General features: G+C 36.4%; 1 protein-coding gene across 2 annotated transcripts in view; it reads left to right on the forward strand.

Annotated features, from left to right (window-relative positions):
* The window catches only part of March1 (membrane associated ring-CH-type finger 1), an 889,338-nt gene that overhangs the window by 534,517 nt on the left and 332,746 nt on the right, over nt 1-22,075 (forward strand). The window contains exon 2 of one of the 2 annotated variants that reach the window (XM_008847797.2): nt 8,622-8,770. The exons of the other annotated variant lie outside the window; for it this stretch is intronic. Within the exon in view, the coding sequence (XP_008846019.1) occupies nt 8,660-8,770 (111 nt within the window). The 5' untranslated portion in view covers nt 8,622-8,659. The remainder of the gene's footprint in view (nt 1-8,621; nt 8,771-22,075) is intronic. 2 annotated transcript variants of the gene reach the window in all.

A 22,075-nucleotide genomic window follows, 5' to 3' on the forward strand; every position in this document is an offset into this window, starting at 1 on the left:
ATTATTCTAGGGATAGGGAGATCATACCCAATAGTTGATAGTTCTTTTTAAAATATTTTTTATTGTGCTTTTGTAATTTCATACAATATTTATTAATCAAATTTAAATTCCCTCCCCCATCCATGCCTCCCCTATCCCCCCACTGAACCTTACGTATTAGGCCATACTTGTTAAGTCTTATTCATTCGGGCATTTGTACCCAAATATCCTTCAGTGTAAATGCATCCACTGGAGTCTAGACAGCCCATCTAGTGGTCGTATATAAGACATACTCTCCATCATCCAGCAGCAATCAGTCTCAAATAGTTCTCAATCTAGTGGACTCCTGCCACCTATTTCTCTCCTCTCCTTTGGGCCCTTGTTCAGTTGAGTTGGCATGGGTCCTGTACTCGATGCCACCATTGCCACAAGTTCACATGTGCAAGCTTCCAGCGGCCTGGAAGCCTCTGCTTCCCTGTGTTCATGAACCAGCCCTGGCTCTTAAAATATTTCCGCCCCCTCTTCCACAGTGGTCCTGAGCCGTGGGTGGATGTGGTTCCATATAGGAGTCCTAGACTAAACTTCACAGTCTCTTATTATTTAAAACTTGGCCAGTTGTGGCCTGTGTGCATTGCACTCTGATGTATAAGGAAGCTTTACTGGTGAGAGCTGAGGGATGCATTGCATTAGTGTCCTCTCTACCCCTTATTCTGCTATGTTCCATGAGCCTTAGTTGTAGAGGTTCAACTGTAGATGTGTCACCTAGTACTGGGCTTCTCTCAGATGTATGTTCTCTATGTCTGAACAGATGTGCAATTCTGCAGTAGCCTCTGTCTATTGCAAAAAAAAGTTTCTTTGATGAGTGCTGTCTGGTATGCTTGTCTATAAATAGAAAGATCAATATTTAGCATATAGTAAGAAGTTTCATTTGTCTAGAGAGATGGGGTTTTCTCTAGGATCTATGTCCTCTCCTGACATGTACATTTGGATGCGTTTACAGTGCCACCCATGAGTTTCCTCCCATTGAGAGGACTTTAAGTCCAATTAGATAGCTGTTGATTGCCTCCCAGATAACAGTGCCACTACCATACCATAGAGGTAGTTTGCCATGCCAGTTGTTATGATTATTAGGCTTTAGGGCTGAGTTGGACTGTCGATTGTTTTTTTTTTTCCCTTGGCAGTTTGCATATCATCATCTAGCATGATGATAGCCAAACTTCATTTACAAAGCCTCCAGGTCAGTTCCTGCTCCTCCATTATTGCAATTCCTGTACCCTAAGTATGTCCTGTGCTCAACAATAGGGGTTTATCTACTAGTTCTGGGAGATAAAAAAAGAAGTTTGGCAATATCCTGTGTTATTTTGGGAGTCTCCTGAAGCACCTTCACCAACCATTCTAAGGGAAGTCGCTTCTGTCTGACACTGTGTTCCTTGCCGGAGAGATGGTTTTTAACTTATCTTTACATTTTAAAACAATTTATAAATTTATTATTAGTAGTAATATTAATAGTGCTGTGTGTGTGTCTGTGATGTGGTGTGATGTGGGGTGGGGTAGGGTGTGTGTGTGTGTGTGTGTGTGTGTGTGTGTGTAGAGAAAATAATTTTCAGGAATCAGTTCTTTCCTTCCATAGTGGATTTCAACAATTAAATTCAGGTATCAGGACTGTGAAGGAAGTGATCATATTAATTGAGCCATGCCGGAACCCATAGAGATAGTGCTTGATTACATATTAGCTAAAAAATATACACAATCAAAACTTAGAAAAGTTCCAACTGAAAAATCCTCTCAAATTTTTAGACAAGGGCCATCCCCAGTTCTCAATTTTGAGAGAGGACCACTTTCTATGTATGCAGTAAAGACAAAGAACACTTAGCAAAGCCAGAACCGTACTCTTGAATAGAATACAGAATGGAAAAATTTAAGAAAGGAAATAGTTGATGGAATGAAATGTAAACAGAGACTGGTAACTGCATTTTTCTGAGGGAAACATGGTTTTGTTTTTACAGTTAAACTGCATTAGACGGTATAAAGTGAGGGGACAAGGCAGCCAGATTACTTAGCTATAGGGGCACAGGTACACCATGCGTAAGGTGTTTTATGTAAAGTACACCTCCAATAGTACCATTTGCATGGACTGCAATGTGAATGATGCTCCCAGAGTTGCTTAGTGCCACATATAGTTGCAGAAGTCTTTGTATAGGGATGATTTTAGTCTTCTTGGAATAAATTGTCATTTTGTTTCTGTGAAGAATTCCTGAAGTCTACCTCCCCTTAGCCATTAAATTAGCACTTAATGCCAATTTAAACATCCTTTCTTTAAGTTTGGATAGTATGCAATGTTCTCCTATAAGAGCAAGTGTACTTTTATGTTTCTTCTTTGTAGTAAACACTGGGTCTCTTCTATTTCTGTATCAGTATTTCAGGACAGTGTCTGGCATAAAGAAAATGTTCAAGGGGCTGGAGAGATGGCTCCACAGTTAAGAGCACTGGCTGCTCTTGCAGAAGACCCGGGTTCAAATCCCAGTACCCACACGGCAGCTAACAATCATCCATAACTCCAATTCCAGGGGATCTGACACTGTCTTCTGTCCTCCATGGGCATTGCATGACATGGGTGCACTTACCTACATGCAGACATTACTCGCATACACATAAAATAAAAATAATAAATAAAACATTTTTAAAAAGAAAATGATCAGTGAATATTTTGTAAATTAAAAGTAAATTTTCTCCATAAGATATACCCAATAGCCTTGTATTTCTTTTCTTAATTTTAATTTGTTGTCAGTTTAGTCCATTGAGTACACACTATTCTCCTACTTATTAAATTAAATATCTGCTTGAAGTGGCATATTGAAAATTAAGCTTAGTTAAATCTCAATTTCTTGTGATCATTTTATAAATTGTTCATTGCTATTTCTCATATTAACTTGGTTCAATGGTTAGATAGTAATTAACACAAATGCTTAATGATCACTTTCCCATTCTGATATACCACTAATGATACTTACAGTTTAAAGTGCTTTAGGGTTAATTACAAATGCTGATAATTTGCCTCCCCTTCTAGCTGAAAGTATATTCTTATACCTAAAAATATGGTGTGTGTTCTAGACCAGCCTAGGAAGAATTAAACTTCAGGGGTTCAACAATTAGTCTTCTTAACCCTTTAGTTTTCTCAAATTGTCTACAATACTTCTACAGTCTGCATCTACTTTAACATCAATGTTGAAAAAATATTCTTTGGACCTGGGTCCTCTGATGCAAAATATGAGAATTTTACAATAACAGTAAAGATCATTTTGTTGAGGGCAATTACAACAATTCCTTACCCATAATGACTGCATTTTTCTGTTCTATTTCTTCTAATATTTACTTATCCCAACACCCCTCTCTTAAGGCAATTTAGAGATGAACTTACCAACAAGATAACGCTTTCATTCTAAGCTAGACAAAAAAGCAGATTTGCATTCTACAGAACAAATCATTAGGTAAAAGTTGTTTCCTGTGCTGTGAATACATAGACACACTAATAGCAACCATCATAGGCTTCTTATATTCTTGTGTATTCTTCACTAATATAAGAAAAACTTGTCTCAGTGCTGCAGAATTAGTGTTTTCCTTCATTTCATAGACTTAACATTCATTTTAAATGTTTCTGTGACTGTGTCCAAATTAAATTTCAAGCTTTCTAGTCCACAGCCATGCATCGTATTGCTTTTCTGTTTTCTCATAACAGTGCATAGCTCATAGCTGTTTCTATAAAATGTCTACTTTTGCTTTTTTAATTATTTAGCCTAACCATTCTGAAATTAAGATGGCAACTATTACCCGCAGGATGAAATGAGATTGTAGTTGCTTTTTACTATAATATGCATTTCAGCAGGTTTAGCTAAAATTTCAATAACTTCTACCAAACAGTTGCTAGCAAGTCAGAAAATGATTTGCACAAACTGCTTCGAAAAATATACAAGATCATAACGAATAGGTGATCAACTTAATGAAGTAAGTGTAAGTTCAAAATATTAGAGACCAAAAAGATTTCAATAGATTTCTGAATTGAAAATTTCCTAGAATGTATATTGCACAGAACTGAATTCAAATAAAAGATGAATATAGTCCTCTTCTTGAGCATGGCTTTCTCGGTTCCTACAGTATGGGAATGGTTCAATGAATAGTTGACCGTGAGTATAGACTGAATAAGGAACAATATACCAACATTTCACATCAAAAGCACACAACAAATTTAGTTATTTCCCCACAGAACATGAAGGAGAATTAAGACGGTTTGCTGCCTTTACCATCACACTGCAGAACAGAAGCTGCTAGTAGCATAATTTTGTGGGCCAGTTTATTACGTTTAATTTTTAAATTTTATTTCTATTTTTTTATGTATGAGTGTCTGCCTGTGTGTATGGAAGTGCACTTGTGCATAAAATGACACTGGAGACCAGAAAAAGGTATTGAATTCCCTGGAACTTGAGTTACAGGTTGTGAGTCACCATGTGGGTGCTGGAAACTGAACTCAGGTCCTCTACAAGAGATATCAGTGCTCTTAAAACCCCTGAATCATCTCTGCAGCCCCCTTTTAGCTTTACGTATATGAATGTTTTACCTGCATATATGTGGACCACATGTGTGCCTTGTGCATCCAGAGGAAAGAAAAGGGCATGGAATCCTCTGGAATTGGAGCTACTGATCATTGTTAGCTGCAACGTGAGTGCTGGGAAATGAACCCGGTTCTTTTGGAAGAGCAGTGCTCTTAACCTCTGAGCCATCTCTCCAGGCCCTAAGAACTCACCAAGTGGTCCCACTGGGACTTGAACCCAGGACACTGTGTGTGTAAAGAAAACATAATAACCACTACCCTATGGAACCCTAAGAATTACACTTTTTTGCTGGAAGGAGACAGGAGCTCCAGCTTTTGATTTATTAATATGAAATCGCTACATCTTTTAAAATAATTTACTGAGAATATCATACATACATATAAGGTGTCTTAATCAAATCCATGCCCACTCCCTCCCCTCCAACTCCTCCCACATCTACCCATCATTTTTTTCTGATAACTTCATGTACTCTTTCTTCTCTTTTTATAGAGCATTTTGCTACTCTGGCATTTCCCCTTCTGAAGAGGTAACCCTAGAATCTTTTAAGGATTAGATAAGAGCTCCCAAATACTTTCAGAGTATGTCGCTAAGAGGCACAAAGGCCATTTTTACTTTTAACCCAGAAACTGGCTACTTTTCCTTGGGCTCATTTCACCCTAGCTGCCTAGACAATTCCTACCTCCTCTTGTTATCACACCATCCTCTGAAGAGGTTACCCAACTTGCAGATAAGGAATTGGGTCGCAGACCACTCTGGCTTCTTCCATGCTGAACAAGGATGCAGGGTGAGGTAACTGGGGTACCCGCTTCAGTGGGTCTATCTAAAAGACTCCCAAATTGCATAACTCTTATTTGTAAGTGGAAAAGACAGTCCTTGGCTGGTGACTAGGAGATGTGAAGGAGAAGTGAAGGCAAGAGTAATTAGCATTACAGGTTCTAGACAGGGAACTAGAAAAAAGAACAGGACAAATTTCAAATGTTCATATGAGAGTCCATGGGAAATTCTTGATGAGAGCTTCCAAAAGCTTCCCTCTATTGAGTTCCTCCTCACTTGTCTTTGGTCTGCCAAGACCGGACTCGAGAGTGATGGATTCGGGATTTGCTTTCAGATACTTTGAAAACTGTTGGAGTGGTTAAAATCAGTGTCAATTCCCTCTCAAAGGCTTCTAGATAGGGGGAGAAAACAAATTTGGCCATCATTTTAGAACAATAACTGGTTGTCTCCCTTAGCTACAAGTATTGCAGACCAAGTTTTGAAGTCTTGCATCTGAGCAGCACTTTCTGATTAGGAACAAAATCATCAATGAGAAATAATTGTCTAAATAACTTTTTGTATGGACTTAAGCCTTATGTCTTGGAAGTGTAATCCCTTGAACTCTTAAAGAAATATACTGAAGACTTTAATCTTTGGTTATACTTTCCTTTTGAGTGTTTAAGACTATACAGTTGGCCCAAATAAATCAATTTACTTTTACACTTAAGGTCCTTTGAGGATCTGTTCCTCAGGGGTCACATGGGCTTGAGAGGAGCTCCTGGCTCCTCTCTTTTACCAGTTCCATCTAAGTGAAGAAAAATCAAAGGTCCTGCTCAACCATGGCTGGCTTCACTTGGAAGGATGGAGGAAATTTTTCCTCTTTGTTGACCCTCCTCTTTGTAGCCTTGACGCTGGTTCAAGTCCATTTGGTGGGGTCTTCATGGCCTCCCTGAACAAGAGAAGGACAGGTGACTCACCACAGTTACATGACATTTTGAGAGAAATTACACTTTGTATTCAAGTATTAATTCTATTTTTTGTTTTCGGTTTCATTTTGGTTTTGAGATGGGGTCTTCTTTTAGTCCCAACTGGCTTGGAACTTGTTGGTCTCCATCTCACAAAGATCCACCAGAGTTGAGATTAAGGGATATGCTAGCATACCTGGAATGAATTATGACATTAAATTATAGAGTTGTTTTTTGAAACGTGTATAATAAACAACTTAAAAGTGGAACATGTTTTTATTTCTCATTAGACCATTTCTGTCATTTCTATCATTTCACTCTTGGCCTGTTAATAAAGAAAGTCATTTTCAGTTACTCTTAGTACACTTCAGAAATGCAATTCAAAGCTGATGAGCAACCAGGATCAAGTGCATGGGCCATGTAGGAAAGTTTACTTTCTGTGGAGTACAAGTTAGTTGAATCTGCAGGTTTCTTATTAAATAGATTAGTTTCTCCTAAAATCTCAAGAAATGTCTTAGAAAGAGAAAGAAATTAACCTGTATTGCTCAGCCAGACCTTGGGGTCTGAGTTCCCCTGATCATTCCTCTCCATACAGCATCTGGATGACTTGTTCGCATTAGAGTGCCAACCCCATTAAGAAATCCATTTCATTGAGTATCTTCAACCTAATTTTTATGGAAGTTTAGTTTTTTAAAATCACTTCCCTGTTTACATTGTTCAGAGCCATTTAACTTGAGTATTTTGTCATTTAGAGTAATAACTCATCAATCCACAGAGCAACCTTTCTTTATGTTACTTTTCTTAGTGCTCTGAAATGTGCTATTTTGAATCCCTGAAATGTTATAAACCACCAGATTGCTAATTGCTTTGGATGCTGTGAAAAATAATTACTCTACATTATTTTTGATATTTAATTGACAGTGTAATGCATTTAACTAAAGACCTGCAATAAACTATTTCTAATTACTGAGGGTGGTGGAGTGGAAAAGTAGGCTGTCAAACTTTACAAGGGAAATAATGTTTCTCCATTATGTTAAAAGTCCTTTTGATATGACTTTTTCAGAGTCACAAAATTCGCCCAAGTGGAAAGTTCTGGAAATCTCAGAGAATTTATAGTTCTAATCATAATGAAAAAGGAATTTTTTTATAATTATTATTTTTAAATAGACTGCACTTTAAATGGAAGTCATATACTGTTTACTATTTGCACTAAATTTTTTCCTGCACATGGCAAACGTTTATAAGGGAGATAAGCAGGACACTACTGGCCTGTGCTACATGTATTCTGTGTCTGTAGGATGTCCAGTTGAAAACCTATGACTCATTTCATATGCCATTAGCATACAGTCATACAGCTCACAATGTTGTTTTGGTGAACGATGTACTGTATGTACAAGGGTGTTTCTGTAAGATGACAGAGGATCTGAAAAGATCCCATTACCTAGTGGTGTCACAAATGTCTTAACAGTATAGTGCACAGCCTTCCTCATATGTGTGTGCTGATGTGGCTATAAACAAACCAACTGTACTTCCAGTCAGATAAAAGTAGAGCAAACACAATTATATACAATTAGCAATCCTTACCTATAAGTGTTTATTAGCCAATGTATTTACAAATCTATGCATTTCAACATTATTTTAGAGTATACTCATATTATACATGTATATATAATTTACTATAAAAGATCTCTATGCACTTACATTTACATTGTATATACCTACATATACATATATATATATATATATATGTATAATCACATTTCCTGTGAAATAGTGTGCCATGTTTCAATGGCTATAGCCTCAGATATATCCTGTTTACAAGTCTCTGGATGCATCAAGAGTCTACCTCCAGTGACTGTCCAGTGTGCTCTGATAGTCTTATAACAGTGAAGTGGCCCTACTGACCCATTTCTCAGAACACATTCCTCTTGTCAAGTATAACATGACTATAACACGTAGTTGTCATCAGGATCTGTGCTGTTCTTGGCTCTCTACTTAAGACTGTGTTGTTTTCAATGGCCTCCCGAAAACAACCCTTAGAATCTGGTGCAGGAAAATTTTGTTTAAAAATATCACAAAGCAGAGTGTAAATGATGTTTGACACTTTGAAAGATGTGCACTGTTGACACTGTGCAGTAGCTTTAGGATTCTGCTAATAATTGGCGTTGTTGTTTTCCCACTCATGATTTCTTATTAAAATAAAAAGTCTCAGCCAGTATTTCATTAAATTATTGGTTTTAAACACTTCAATTATGTATATTTTCCAAAACATAACTAAGTAAAGTGGTGTGTTTCAGGGAATGTAAATTATTTTCAGCATTTCAGGAATTGAAAAGGGAAAAGAGGAAGGAGAAAATGCTGGGCTGGTGTGAAGCGATAGCCCGTAACCCTCACAGAATCCCAAACAACACGCGGACACCCGAGACCTCAGGGGATTTAGCAGATGCCTCTCAAACCTCCACACTGGTGAGTGGAACGTTGTACTGGTTGTATTAATCACAATGACTTGCACATGCATGGGATGATTTGACAACGGGATAAGGAGGGCATCATAAATAAGCACTTCTATTTAACGGGTACTACTTACATAATGTCCTAGAGAGTCTGTTTAATTAATGAATATTGGTACGATCTCTCAGTACCTATATTGATTAAAATATCACAGAAGGTGAATTTAATCAAATTAAACTGAGGTTTCTTTTTCTTGATGTTGCCCTGGAATTGCACTGTGATTACTGTAGTGGACTATATACTGTGCAATGGAATCAGAGGCAGCAAAGAACTATAGTAAAAATAAGTAACTGTGAGTAAGACTCTGAATCAGACTGTGCTTTCATATTTTCTTAAAATATCTACACGAAATCACTAAAATCATAATCTTCACGGAAAAGTATTCTTAAATCATTGTAGAAGTAATCTGAAGAACTAACCAGTGATGTAGTCTTTGGTGTTTTGTTTGCCATTATCCCGTTTACATGCTTCCAGCGAAGCACTGGTTTCCAGCAATTAGATAAAGATAACTCATTAACAGAAAGGACTTTTGAAGATTCTTTATTTAGATCTGAGCTGCAACATTCATCGTTTCAATTTAGAGAAGAAAATTCCATTTGGTGTCATTAAAAATAATTACTGACTGCATATGTTTTAGTGATTGTTTTATCATTTTGTAACATTACAGATTCTTTTTATTAGTCTGTCTTATTAGTTGATGAACATTAGGTTTAATTTGACCAAAAATTGTGTAAATGTTTTACTTTTTACTTTGAGTTTGACAACTTTTATCATTTTACCATCTTGACGTGTTTGAGAAACTATAACAAAAGAGCAGAAATTTCTGGCTTATAAACAACAGAAACCTACATCTTCCAGTTCTGGAGGCTTTGAAGATTAAAAATACTATCATATTTGGATCAGAAGACGTCCTGCTTTTCTGGTTAAAGAAGGTGTCTCACATGTCGATAGAAGCAGGGCGTCTCCATAGACCTTGTCTGTAAAGACACTGTTTCACTGACATTTTTCTCCTCACAACTCAATCCAAAGACTCCTCCTCCTCCTGTTATTCGAGGCTTAGAACTCCAGCATATGAAGAGAGAATGCAACATTTAGATAATGGCGTTAACATAATGATGATCCCGAAAAAATAGGAGTGAAGACTGTCAAGAGGAACCATCTGAGGGATGGGTATCTCAAGCATAACAAGGGGTTGTCAGTATGCAGTTTTGATCCCCTCATTGTGTGTTGTTGGCAGAGGCTGGGAGTATGGAGAGGTGTGTGCAGTAGATACTCAGTTTTCTGATATCTGTTCTTTGAAATTATTGCCAGTAGTCTCTCATCTAACTTTCATGATTTTTATTTTATCCTTTTATTTTTTTTATTGTTTGAGAATTTTGTACACACATATAATATGTTTTGAGCAAATCCACTGATAGGACTTGACATCAATTAAGCACATGATACACAATATTTATACATAAATCTGGATTTGTCAAGTACCAGATGATAACTAAAAGCTTCTAAATAAAAAAGTCTTTCTTCATTTTCATTAAAATGGCTTGGAGCACTTAACTTGTACTTCATAGAAACATAGATTAAAACCCATAGAGAATCTTCAGCAAACTCTTGACTAGCCTTCTGCTTGTAACTATAATCTAATAATAGCTTCTTTTCATAGGTAAGGATAACGGCTCAGAGCAGTTAATTGACTTACTGATAGCTGGTAAATAGGGAAAGGAATACAAGGATATATATATATATATACTAAAAATTATCTAAACAAATATACTCCATTCATCTCTTGATGCTGTCTTTTCTCCTCACCACATAGTTACTTTAACCACTGTTCTAGTGAGCAATCTACTGTGAGAAAGCACTCTGACCAAAAATACCTGGGGAAGAAAGGGTTTATTTGGCTGACCCTTCCCCATCACAGTTCATCATCCAGGAAAGCCAGAGTTGGAACTTGGGGCAGGAACCTAGAGGCAGAAGTTGAAGCAGAGACCATGGAGGAAGACTGCTTACTCACTTGCTCCTATGGCCTGTGCTTAAGTCTGCTTTCTTACAACCCATGACCACCTACCTAGGAGTGGCCCCTCCCACAATGGGGTGAGCCCTCCTGCATCATTCAACAAGCAAGAAAATGTCTCACAGATATACCCAGAAGTCAATTAGATGAGGAAATTCCCTAAATTGAGTTCCCTCCTCCCAGGTGTGACAAGTTTACAACTGAAGCTATTCAGCACAGTCACAAAGGAAAATGAGAAGGGACCATTGTGCATCTTTGATAATAAGTAGCAGCTTTTAATGCATGGATAATTGTTTCATTGGCCAAAACTTTGTATCAGGAGACAAATGTCAAGAGAAGGTGGTAAATGTATTTTATGTGACACAGAAAAAGAGATGGGATTAGTGAGCACCCAGCTTAATCTGCCACAGCCCATCTTTCTGATCACTAAATATTCATACTATATTCCACTCTGTCATGGAAAAAGATGGTTATTCTAGACTCTGATATATCAAAATTCCACTAGTCTCAGGATTCAGATATTAGCTGTGATATTTGATTATGCACTGTTCTCATCAAATAATGAAGACAATGTTGACTGCAACTAAATTATCTGCATTTAAAAATTATTCCAATATATGAAGAAAATATATGTCTCATTGAGGAAAATTATGAGACAAAAGTTCTTTGTGGAATTAAATATTTTAAGGCTCCTATTTCTGGACTCATGCCTCTTTCTCTCACAGATGTCTAAAATCTTGTTAGGGTTTTAGTCTGCTTTCCAACAGCCTATATGCCTAGCAAGTTCTTTCCCTAATGCCCTTCAGGTCCTCTTCTTCCATTTCTCTCTTGTGTTGAACTTCCTTGGAAAACAGATGGAAGTGACTAATCCTTTACACAATCATTGTCCAGAGATGCTTTATTTAGCTGAGACGTCTCACTGGGTGCTGGTTGTCAATCATTTTATATTTGTCTTGAGTCATTGTGTTTGAATAGAAATTTTTATTAAGGCTTTATTAATAACTGAGTCAATATCATGTTATTGAGTCAACGTCACTTCCCACTACTCAAGTTTTAGAAAAAGCCAGTCACTTGGTTCTACAAACTCTGAGATCTTTGAATTCTTCCTATTCCTGTGCGTATCTACCTTCATACTAACCAGTTATTCCTGAGCTCATAGTTCTTTGACAACTCCCAAATGTAATCAGTTGCAGTTATATGTTATAAGGTGTTACATTCCAACCTAGGACATACCAAATCACTAAGCTATATTCCCAGCTCAAACACGAGTTTTGCCAAATAGATGGCGTTTTACCTTTGAGATAAGGGTCTTTGTCATTCTTTGAGCAATCATCAAGGAAATAGTTTAACTTCTAGATGTTTGTTATGGTAGTATCTTCTTGGCTGCCAACACTGGTATTTAGAGAGTAGAAAGGCTACAGTTCAGTCAGCAAAACTATAATTACATCAGTAACTCTAAACCAGAAAATATGAAAAAATATTTGATCTGACACTAGAAGACAAAAAGTTTCAGATTTACAAGCTTACTAAGTATAACAAACAGTATCTACTCACATGAAAGACTAAGGGAGAGAAAGGCTAGAGTTGCTGGCAGCCACAAGTAGAGGATTTTCCCCTCAGAATTCTCTTTCCAAACTTCTGGAGGTGTGAGATGGGGCTTTCTGGAATTCAGAAAAGTATCTAAGGGATCTAGCACCAAGATACTGGGATGTGATATACTTCTATATCCTTATGTATTCAGACAGGAAGCCTGAGATGGTTTAATGACAGTTCAGAAGTAAAAAAAAAAATGATGAAAGTAGACCCCACTTTCCTTGATTTAAGTAGTCTGGGGTTACACCACCAGAAACAGGCTAAAGATAAAGGATTGAGTCCTTTCTTCTCTTACCTTCAGGATGCCTTTAGCACTAACCCTGACAGAGCCTAACTGAAATGTTGGAAGTCTGTCCTAGCATCTTGAGAAAAAACACATCTTGTGTTGAGGGCTGAGAGATAATATCTTAGTAATCCACACGGAAAGTTAAGGATAGGTGCTTTAAGAAGTAAACTCTTAAATTTCAAAGCCTTATCCCAATAGAGATTTGATTTTGATCATGACTCAGTCTGGTACAGGAAATTTGGCTCACCAGCAAAAAAAATCAGATATTTATGTTTCTTCCCTAGCATGCTGCCACCATATTAAAAGCCTGATTTCTGAGCTGGATGTGGTGTCACTCGCCTTTAATCTCAGCACTCAGAAGGCAGAGGCGGGTAGATCTTTGTGAGATCGAGACCAGACACATCTCCATAGTGAGTTCTAGGACAGCTTGGGACTACAGGGAGACACTGTCTCAAAAATACCAAAAAAATATGAGTTTCTCAGAGAAGTAGTTGATAGTAAAGATATATGAGTAGCTATGGGGATGTTGCACATCATTTCTGGTTCACTTGCCTGAAAATCAGTGACATACACAAATATATCTGTGAGAAATGTTGGGAGGTAGAATCTTCTTATATGACCTAAGTAGGGGAAGTTAAGGTATATTATTAATAAAACAATCAGAAAAGAGTCCCATCAGTGTTCTTAGTCTCATTAATGAAAGAATTTAAGAATGGACTAAAATGGAGGCTTACGGACAATATTATTAGCATTAAAAGAAAAGCTCTCTGGGCAGTCAAACTGTAAATCTCAGCAGCTGCCTAGAGGAGGAGAATAGAGAAGAGAAAGAAATGAAACCCATGCCGTTTAAATCCAGCATGTAGGCCAGACTTGAACAACCAGCAGCCCATTGGGGAGGGAAGAGGGGAGCTTTCCAGAAAAATTAAGAAACCAAACATGTTGGGACAGCCCAAAGTGTTAGGGAAAGCATGCTTAGAAAAAGAGATTGAAAAGGAAAGAAGAGGTTACACTTCCCTGAAGAACTCACAAAAGCAGAAAGCCTTACAAACCTCCAGGCTGCTTTCAGCTCTGGCCTTAAGCAATTGCCTTAGGGGTGCAGATTCCAGGCAGGAAAAATACTCCATCTCATTAACGAGCTAATTATTCTGCTATCTTTTTAGTGTGGCTTATGTTGAACACACCTTCTTAGGGATAGTGCAATGGCCTGGTGATTCACAGGTCTGAACTGGAAGGCTGGGTCTCTACATAAGCCCTTAAAGGGACTTTCTTGCTACTATAACAGTAAGTTTCTATCATAAGTACATTTCTTCCTTGGGAAGTAGACTTTGAAATGCATTTTTCAGTTTGGTTATCTATGCTTTTATTAGTAATTCTCTGTTATTATTCAGAGCATGTGAGTCTTTCTGGCACAAATTATACTCAACAAAAGATGATGATGATGATGATGATGATGATGATGATGATGATGGCTAGTTATTTCTCAGGAACTTTTATTTGCATTTTACACATTCTGATGTTTAATAATCACAAAAGTCTAATGAAGTAGACCTGATCATTATTGCTATTTTATAGATAGATAAACTGACATGTAGAAATCTACAAGCTAAATTAACGTAAAATAATGTGTGGAGCTGAATTTTCAATAAACCATCCTATCAAAATTTAGGCCATTCCTTATGTTTCACAAGTTGCAGGAAAGAACACAATGTTCATTTAAATTGTAAACATTTGACTAATAAAAAGACTGTATCTTCACCCTGAAGGACTATTGGCAGTTAATGGTTGTTGGGGAAAGGTAAGCATTACTTCATTGGTGGAGTCATTGTTTAGTTGCTCTTGTTCCAATAAATAATACCCCACCTATGCTAGAGCAAAAAACTCTAATTAAAGTCAATGGTCACTGTACTAGTTACTTTCATCTTGCTGTGATACATACCATCACCAAAGTCAACTTATAAAAGAAAGAGTTTATTTTGGCTTACTGTTCCAGGGGCATAAGAGTCCACCATGGCAAGGAGGCATGGCAGCAAGAGGTAAGCACAGGGGCAAGAGCTGAAAGCTGAGAGCTCACTGCTCATGGCTTCAATCAGAACACAAAGCATAGAGAATAAACTGGAAGTGGGGCAAGGCTATGACCTCTCAAAGCCCACCCTCATTCCAGCAATGCCATACTTCCTAAAGATTCCCTGAACTTCTAAAACAGCACCACCAACTGGGTGCTAGTACAACTGAACCAAATGTTCAAATACTTGAGTCTATGGGGGATATTTCTCTTTCAAACCATTACAGTTGCACACAAAATGAATATAGGAGGAGGAATCATTGGAAAGAAAGGTTTCAGTGGAAGAAAGAGTGGGACAAGAGGGAATGAAGGAGAATTACAAAATTAGGAATACAAACAAAAAAATTAAAATAAAGGAATACAAAGGAGAGAATAATTAATTATGGTGTGACATAAAGACAAATAGGCTGTTTCTTTTACTACTATATGAGTCTATTAGATTATTCTGTGCTCCATTTTATTTAACATGCAAATATCAACAATGTCATAGTCATTTCCCCCATCAAGTCCTCAGGAACTGACATGATTGAAGAGGACAGGATTTTTTCTCCATTGATCCATAAAGGAATTCACACTACCTGCTTTTTAAGTTCAGAAAATATTTGTTGTGCTATAAATTCCTTAAAATTAATAAGAACCTTGGGGGATTTTGTTTATCAAGAAAACATCCTCACAATTTCAACCCAAGTCAGAGGAGGATGCTTTTCTTGTGTAACAGACAAGAAGAAAACTCTCTTTTAAGTTTACTGTGACCCAATTCTATTTGTTAAAAAACAAATACCAGCTATACCCTTAAGCAATTTATTGAGGGTTTCAATATTAAATTTAAAAATGAGTGCAAAGAAGATCAAAAGAATCAAGAATAAGAAGTTGAATGCTTTCATACGGATTAGAGTTGAAAAAAATCTATGGAAATCAATGTAGGAAGATGAAAAAATGTCACCTCAGATGGTCAGCGATGACTCCAAAGATGACTTTCCTGTAATCGATGATGAGTCTTTGAGGTTATAAACAGATTGTCCTTGGGGAGAGAAGAATAAAGTATCATTCCAAGATAGAGGTGACTTGCTGTTTCCAAGCCTGTTTTCATCAGCTCAGAACACATTTTCTAGCCTTCTGTGGACAGATGGCTTCTTGACTTACAAAGGAGTTGTAGTGTCATAAATCCACCCTAAATTGAAAAATGTTACAGCAAAATGGGTTTAGTTCACTTACTTAGTGACCAACATAGTTTAGAAACATGGTGTACTGTAGGATGTCGTTTGTTTTCCCTGGTGATTGCATGCTGAGTGGAAGCTGTGTTTCATTCGTATTCTCTATGAATGTTGCACTGTGTGTCATAACCTGGGAAAATATTGAAATACAAAACTATAAGAATAATGTCTGCTACCACCTATTACTATCATATCACTATATAATTGAAGAATTTTCAGTGAAACCATCATAAACTAGAGGCCATGTAAATGTGGTTCAGGATGAGGTGGGTACTGCTCTAGAAAATATTAAACAGAAAAGACTAGAAAAAAATCTCAAGGAGAGCCAGGAGTGGTGGCTTATACCTGAAATGCTATCTCTTTAGACAGGAGAATGACACAGATTAGCTCCTTCACCAGGACTCAGTGTGTCTATCATGAAAACTTTGACTAGATTTGATCCTAACAATGCACTGAAGTATGCTTCAACTGTCATCCTCTATTCCAATTCTGATTTTCTTTAGTTCTCATAGACACATCTTTATTTGAAGATATTTATAGATGTATGAATGCATATTGGTTTACTTTCTGTTTCTCCACAGGAGGATCAAATGAAAAAAAAAAAAACCAGAAGATTTGTTCTGTTTACCTATATATCCTCAATATTTGGAACACGATAGGAATTTAATAAAATTTGTGGAATGGATAAACAGCTTGAGCAGAGAGCATTGACTGAGTAAAACCAAGATTGTTTCCTGTTTATAAAGCTCCACTAAATGCGATATCCCATGTATTAAATTCCTGCTTATGAGAATGGCTATCTGCCTTAAAATAGAGAAGAACTAAAGTTAAAGCACAACTCTTAAAGTTTTAAGAGTGAAAATCAGACTTTTAAAAATTACATTTTATTATATAAGATTCTGTCTTCAGTGAGAATCAAAAATGCTGTGGATCATCTTTCCAATGCATATGACAAAGAAACAAATTTGCCCTTTCAAAGAAAGCACAGACACCAGATAATTTTTACCTAATATGTCTTACTCACTGTCTTCCAATTATTCCTATCTCCTATTTTAAGCCATACATCTACTCACAGCAAAAGTATCAGAGATTCCCCACAATCAGAGCCTCTCTTGAAAAGTAAATAAAAGGGAAATAGAAAAAGGAGTTTGAATGAATAAATTTATTAAACCTGTTGACTTATTTTCAATAAACTCACATGCGTTTGATTTTGGCACAATGTATTTTTACATTATGAAAATAAATCAGGTAGGGGCAGATAGAATTTCCAGATTTTCTTTGTACTTCTTTTTTCCCTTTTAATTGTTATTTAATCATGCATTAGTTACTTTTTCAATCACTATTATAAAGCCTTTACTGCATACTGTCAAAGGCGATGGTGAATGAAATCTAATTTTTTATTAGAACAGCTATCCAAAACAAATAAGAGGAATTAATTAAAAGACATGATGTTTTTCAAGAGGTTTGATTCTTATTAAGAAAGTAAAATCATTAAAAATATATTCCAATGGTTGTTATGGAAACGGATAGAATTAGAGTCTGCAAAGAGGAGACTGATGTTTCAAATATTATACCATGAGGAAAATTACATTACTGTGCAGCTTAAAGAAGTATATTAACTCTAATTGTATAGTTACTGAACGATGTCAAAACATGATTATTCACAATAGTAATAATTGATCTAAAATGTACCTACATGGAGAAATCTTTCCCTCTAAGGATTAAAGTTACAAGATCATATTCATAGATGTTCTTTACCAAAATGTGTTACATCTACCTGCTTTATTTAAATATAAATTAAATTTTGAGTATCTCAAAAAGATGTTGAATTCTTGGTAGTTAATACTAATATCTGGATACATTCAAAACGCACTTGTTTAGAAATATTTCATTATCTAAGAACCAACAGGTGCAATGCTATGTAGCTGAAAAGGAGATGTCCATGTATGCCTGTGGGATTGAGATGCTTTGGCTGTTTCCACTCACAGACAACACCAATGACAGAAATTTCTTCTTTGTCCTTGATCTTATGAGAATGTGGTTAGCTTTATACAAAGGAAGGAAACAAGGAGAATTGACTGGAAATTTGTTCATTTAGATTGGTTTTGCCTCACAAACAAATATTATTGCCTCACAATAAATATAATATCTGAGGTAGGCGGATCTTTGTGTGTTTGAGGCCAGCCTGGTCTACATAGTGAGTTCCAGGACAGCTGGGGCTACAAGGAGACCCTGTCTCAAAAAAGACAAAGAAAAAATAATAATATCTGGAAATAAATGGAACCAATTTATTTAAGGGCAGAAAATCTTTTTTTAAGTAGCAATCTTCCTCAAAAGCTGAATGGGATAAAGAAATTGAGATTCTTATATAAATTGATATCTCAAAGAACAATAACGAATACTATGATATTATAAACCTGTTGACTTATTTTCAATAAACTCACATGCATTTGATTTTAATGTGTTTAAATGACTATGATATACTAGAGTTTAGACATGTAGTCTAAAAATGTCATGGTAATTCTGAAACCAGGTATGGCAGTTTTGATTATCCAATCAGGAAAATAAAACGAAGATTAGAGAAATGGCAGAACAGAAACCCCAAGTCCTAAATCTTTCCATTGTCTGGGTATTTCATAGAGAATATTTTTTTTCTGGTGTATAATAGACAGTCTCTTGCATAATATGACATGACTTTTCATAACCTGGAACAAGTCTGCTGACTCACTTTCTACTATACAAGTTTCTTATGTCCATATCAAGCAATATACTACATTGAATTACCTGAGTAAAGAATTATGTAGTCTTCTTTTTAAATTTTTATTTATTTTCATTTTATGTGTATGAGTTTATCACCTGCATGTATGTAAGTGTACCAGTGTCATGCAATACCCAAGGAGGTCAGAAGAGGGTGTGGAATACTCTGGAACTGGAGTTAGGGATGGTTGTTAGCTACCATATGGGTGCTGAGAATTGAACTTGAATCTTCTGCAAGAATAGCCAGTGCTCTTAAACACTGAGCCATCTCTCCAGCCCCAGATTTACGTAGTCTTCATATGCATATGTTGAAATTTCAATTTTGAATGATAGGACTATCTATCATCATGCAACAAAATAGGGGTAAATGTATAATCAAGGAAATAAATAGCATATTTTCATTTGAAAATATTTGAATTATAATAATCCCATTTAGAAAGTAATTTTAAAGGCTCAGGGAATATCATAAGGAAGGGGTAGAAACATTGTAAGAGCCAGAGGAGCAAGAACCCTGCTGCTACTTAACTCATTCTAGACATGTTAGGCATACTACACCAATGAAATCTCCACTACATGGTGGGCTACAAGATCTTCATAATGACAAATCCAGTCAACATGCCAAGGTAGAAGGGGGAAATTTCATGGGATCCCAACTCTAGATGAAGAGTTATAGGCAGTAATTGATGCTGAGGGAGGGAGAATCACTTTTCTCCAGGAACTAGCTCCCTGAGAGGCTATCTAATCCCAAGTGGGCAGCCCTAAACACAGGTACGTACATATGAGCACCAGTAAATATATGTATATTTATAAATGTATTCATGTCTAAGTAACAATAGTAATTAAAGAAGAGTACAAGAAGTTGGAAGGCAAGACCAGCCATTCCAGTCAAATCAATGAGCTTCAGGTTTAGTGAGAGACCCTTTCTCAAAAAAATAACATGGAGACCAATCAAGGAAGGACACTCGATGTCAAATTCCGTGTTCCACTCTCATGGGTATGCTCATCCACATGTGCAAGCACACATGTATTCATACATGCATACACACATACACACAGATGAAGTATCTTTATGATTATCTATGTGTCAAACACTATATTAAATAAGAAATATATAATATTTTGTGGTTTTTACATTTTATTGGCATGTATTCATTTGATGTAGTTCTGAGTTTCATGGTCATGTTCATACAAGTATATCTTCATATTCCCCATCCGTAACAGCTATACTCTCTTGCTTACCCTTCTCTCCTCTTATTTGTTAACTTTGTTCCTCTAGGTAGTTACCTGACTATTTTCATGTCATATATAGACACATGATTTTGTGTAACTATATACAACCTAGGAACCACAAATGAAAAACAATTGTGACATTTGTCTTTTTTCTATGTATGTTTTTGTTGAATTTTTGTGCATTTCATACAAAAATAATCTTAATCATCTTTAAACCCACTCCCCCTTCATCAGCCACTCATATATACACTTGATTTCATGCATTCTGTCATATGTTAAGGTCTATAGAGTCACGTTTGTGTACCCAGGTGTCCCTTGTTGCAAGTTCATCCACTGGGGTCTAATGATCAACTCTCCCTCTCCCAGGAGTAATCATCCGCCAATTGTTCCTTGCCTAAAATTGGGGCCTGAAATAAAATTCTACTGTGGAATATTCAGTATTTTTTAAAGACATAGGTCTCATCCTCAAGGACTCTTTGAAGAAAAACATATAAATAAATAAGTCAAGAGTAAGGTGAGGATTAAATAGTGTTAGAGGAGCCCCCAGATAGACACACAATACTTATGTGAGGTTTCAGATGTTCACAGAGACCAGGAATACTTGATAAGATGTAAGGAGAGTAGGGGGTGACTAGGAGGGATGGGGAGAGATATCTTATAACTTTATATAAATTATCTGTCATGTATAAAATGAATTGTCATACTGTATTCTGTTCACATTGAAAGACATCTTACCCATTTTCTGTTGTTATGTAGAAGGAGCTACCTTTAGGAGCTACATTATAGAAATATTCTAATACTTTCAACAGATAACAGTGTTCAAATTTATTCAGTCTCAATATTTGACATGTACTCTTAAAATAGACATTCTAAACCAACACTTCTAAGAGTTTATTGGTTCCACTGCGAGAATGATAGGACTTTCTAGTTGAACATGGATGAGGAGTCATATGTTAAATTATATTGTTTGGAGGTTGGTGTGATAGCTCAATTAAGTGCTTCCATTGCAAGCATGAGGACCTGAGTTCCATCCCTAGAACTCACATCATAAAAGAGCCAGGTGTCAAAGCATGCACTTGTAATTCTAGTGCTGGGGCCATAGACACAGGCAGATCCTTGATACTTGATGTCTAGCCTGGGCTAATTATTGAATGTCATGCCAATGCAACATACTGTCTCAAAAAAAAAGTGGTTGTGGACAGAACCTGAAAAATGACAGTTACTGTTGTCCTCTGGCCTCCACATGCATGTGTAAGCACAACCACACAAACACATGCACTTGCATGCACAAGAGTGCATGTAAACACAGCAAACAAATAATGACAATAATATTTAAAAACACGTTGGAAAGGAAAAAAATCATGTAAGTCTACATGTATTTGCTCACAACAAAAGAATTGGAGAAATAAAACAGCAAAAGTTAATACTGATTAGGTACATTCAGTACACACTGTAACCATGATCACCAGGTATCAGTAACTCATTTACTCCCCTTCGCATCATTTTGAGAACCGTACAAACCCTACTTTATAAAGGAAAGAGGTAAGGAATTTGAAACCGTTTCCACCATCAATAAATGTGATTCTAGAGTCTGTGTTCTAAGACATACTTTCATGCAAAAAAATAATGCAATCAGGAGAAGATAAAAAAACATTTCCTTAATGAGCAGTAGATTTAAATCTAATCATTATTTAACTAATTCTAGTTAAACATTTATAGTTTCCTAATATAAATATTCTATTTGTAAGATGTTTAATATATCTTAGTGATATGCAGTTCTCAAAGGTAGATATCACATTGCCTATTTTACAGACATGAAACTTGGTTTTGGTTGATTAGATACATATCAGATAACATAGGTATGTAAAAATAAGCTTAAGGTAATAGATTGCATGAGGCTGGAGAGATGGCTCCATGGATAAGACTACTGACTGCTCTTGCAGAGGACCTGGGTTTGATTCATAGTTCCAGGGGGATTCGAAGCCCTTTTCTGACCTCCATGGCATGCATGACACAGGTGCACTCACATACATGCAGACAATATACTTGTACACATAAAATAAAAATAATAAATGAAATATTTCTTTAAAAGATAGATAGATGACAC

Source organism: Nannospalax galili, unplaced genomic scaffold (genome assembly GCF_000622305.1).
Source record: "Nannospalax galili isolate Female #2095 unplaced genomic scaffold, S.galili_v1.0 scaffold283, whole genome shotgun sequence".
In the NCBI taxonomy this organism is placed as follows: Eukaryota; Metazoa; Chordata; class Mammalia; order Rodentia; family Spalacidae; genus Nannospalax; species Nannospalax galili.